General features: G+C 56.0%; 1 protein-coding gene across 7 annotated transcripts in view; it reads right to left on the bottom strand.

Annotated features, from left to right (window-relative positions):
* The window catches only part of HNRNPA2B1 (heterogeneous nuclear ribonucleoprotein A2/B1), an 11,934-nt gene extending 11,509 nt beyond the window's left edge, over window positions 1–425 (bottom strand). For 5 of the 7 annotated variants that reach the window (XR_004081803.1, XR_004081804.1, XR_004081805.1 and 2 more), the window contains exon 1: window positions 277–419. Coding sequence is in view for 2 of the 7 variants with exons in the window: in XM_031057658.1 (XP_030913518.1) it covers window positions 277–288 (12 nt within the window). In the remaining 5 variants the exon portion in view is untranslated. Of the gene's footprint in view, window positions 1–276 lie in introns of all 7 variants that reach the window. The other 2 variants (XR_004081806.1, XR_265348.2) reach the window with 1 other exon arrangement.

Below are 425 nucleotides of genomic sequence, written 5' to 3'. Positions count from 1 at the left end.
GCCACGGGCTCAAGAACGCGCTGTCCGCCATACGCGGTTACTGCAGCTTCTGCCGCCTCGCCCGGCTGCGCGCCAACCCCAGTCGCCGCTTCCAGAACCTTCCTCTGCGCAAAGACATCCGCCCCGCGTTGCGACCCAGCAGCAGCGCCCGGACTTGAGCAGACGACTCAAGCTTGCTTGTAATGCTCAGCCCCGAAAAAAAAAATCACTCTGTCTGCACAAGCAAACGCGTCTCCCTCCTTAAAAGCAAGCTCTAAATCCTCCCATTCCACGTACCATGTTCTTCATGGTTTATGTATTCCTGCTCGAAAGTACCGTACAACCGGTCGGTAATGGCTGCCTGAGCTGTTACGTAATTTGAAATTCAGCTCCGCGTAGTGTTAGCGCCCTCCTACTCCAGCTCGGGCTCGCTTCCGAGGTTTAAT

The sequence above is a fragment of the Geospiza fortis genome, unplaced genomic scaffold (genome assembly GCF_000277835.1).
Source record: "Geospiza fortis unplaced genomic scaffold, GeoFor_1.0 scaffold95, whole genome shotgun sequence".
Taxonomy (NCBI): domain Eukaryota; kingdom Metazoa; phylum Chordata; class Aves; order Passeriformes; family Thraupidae; genus Geospiza; species Geospiza fortis.
Note: the sequence above shows the minus strand (reverse complement) of the source record. Positions and strands in the feature narration are given on the sequence as shown.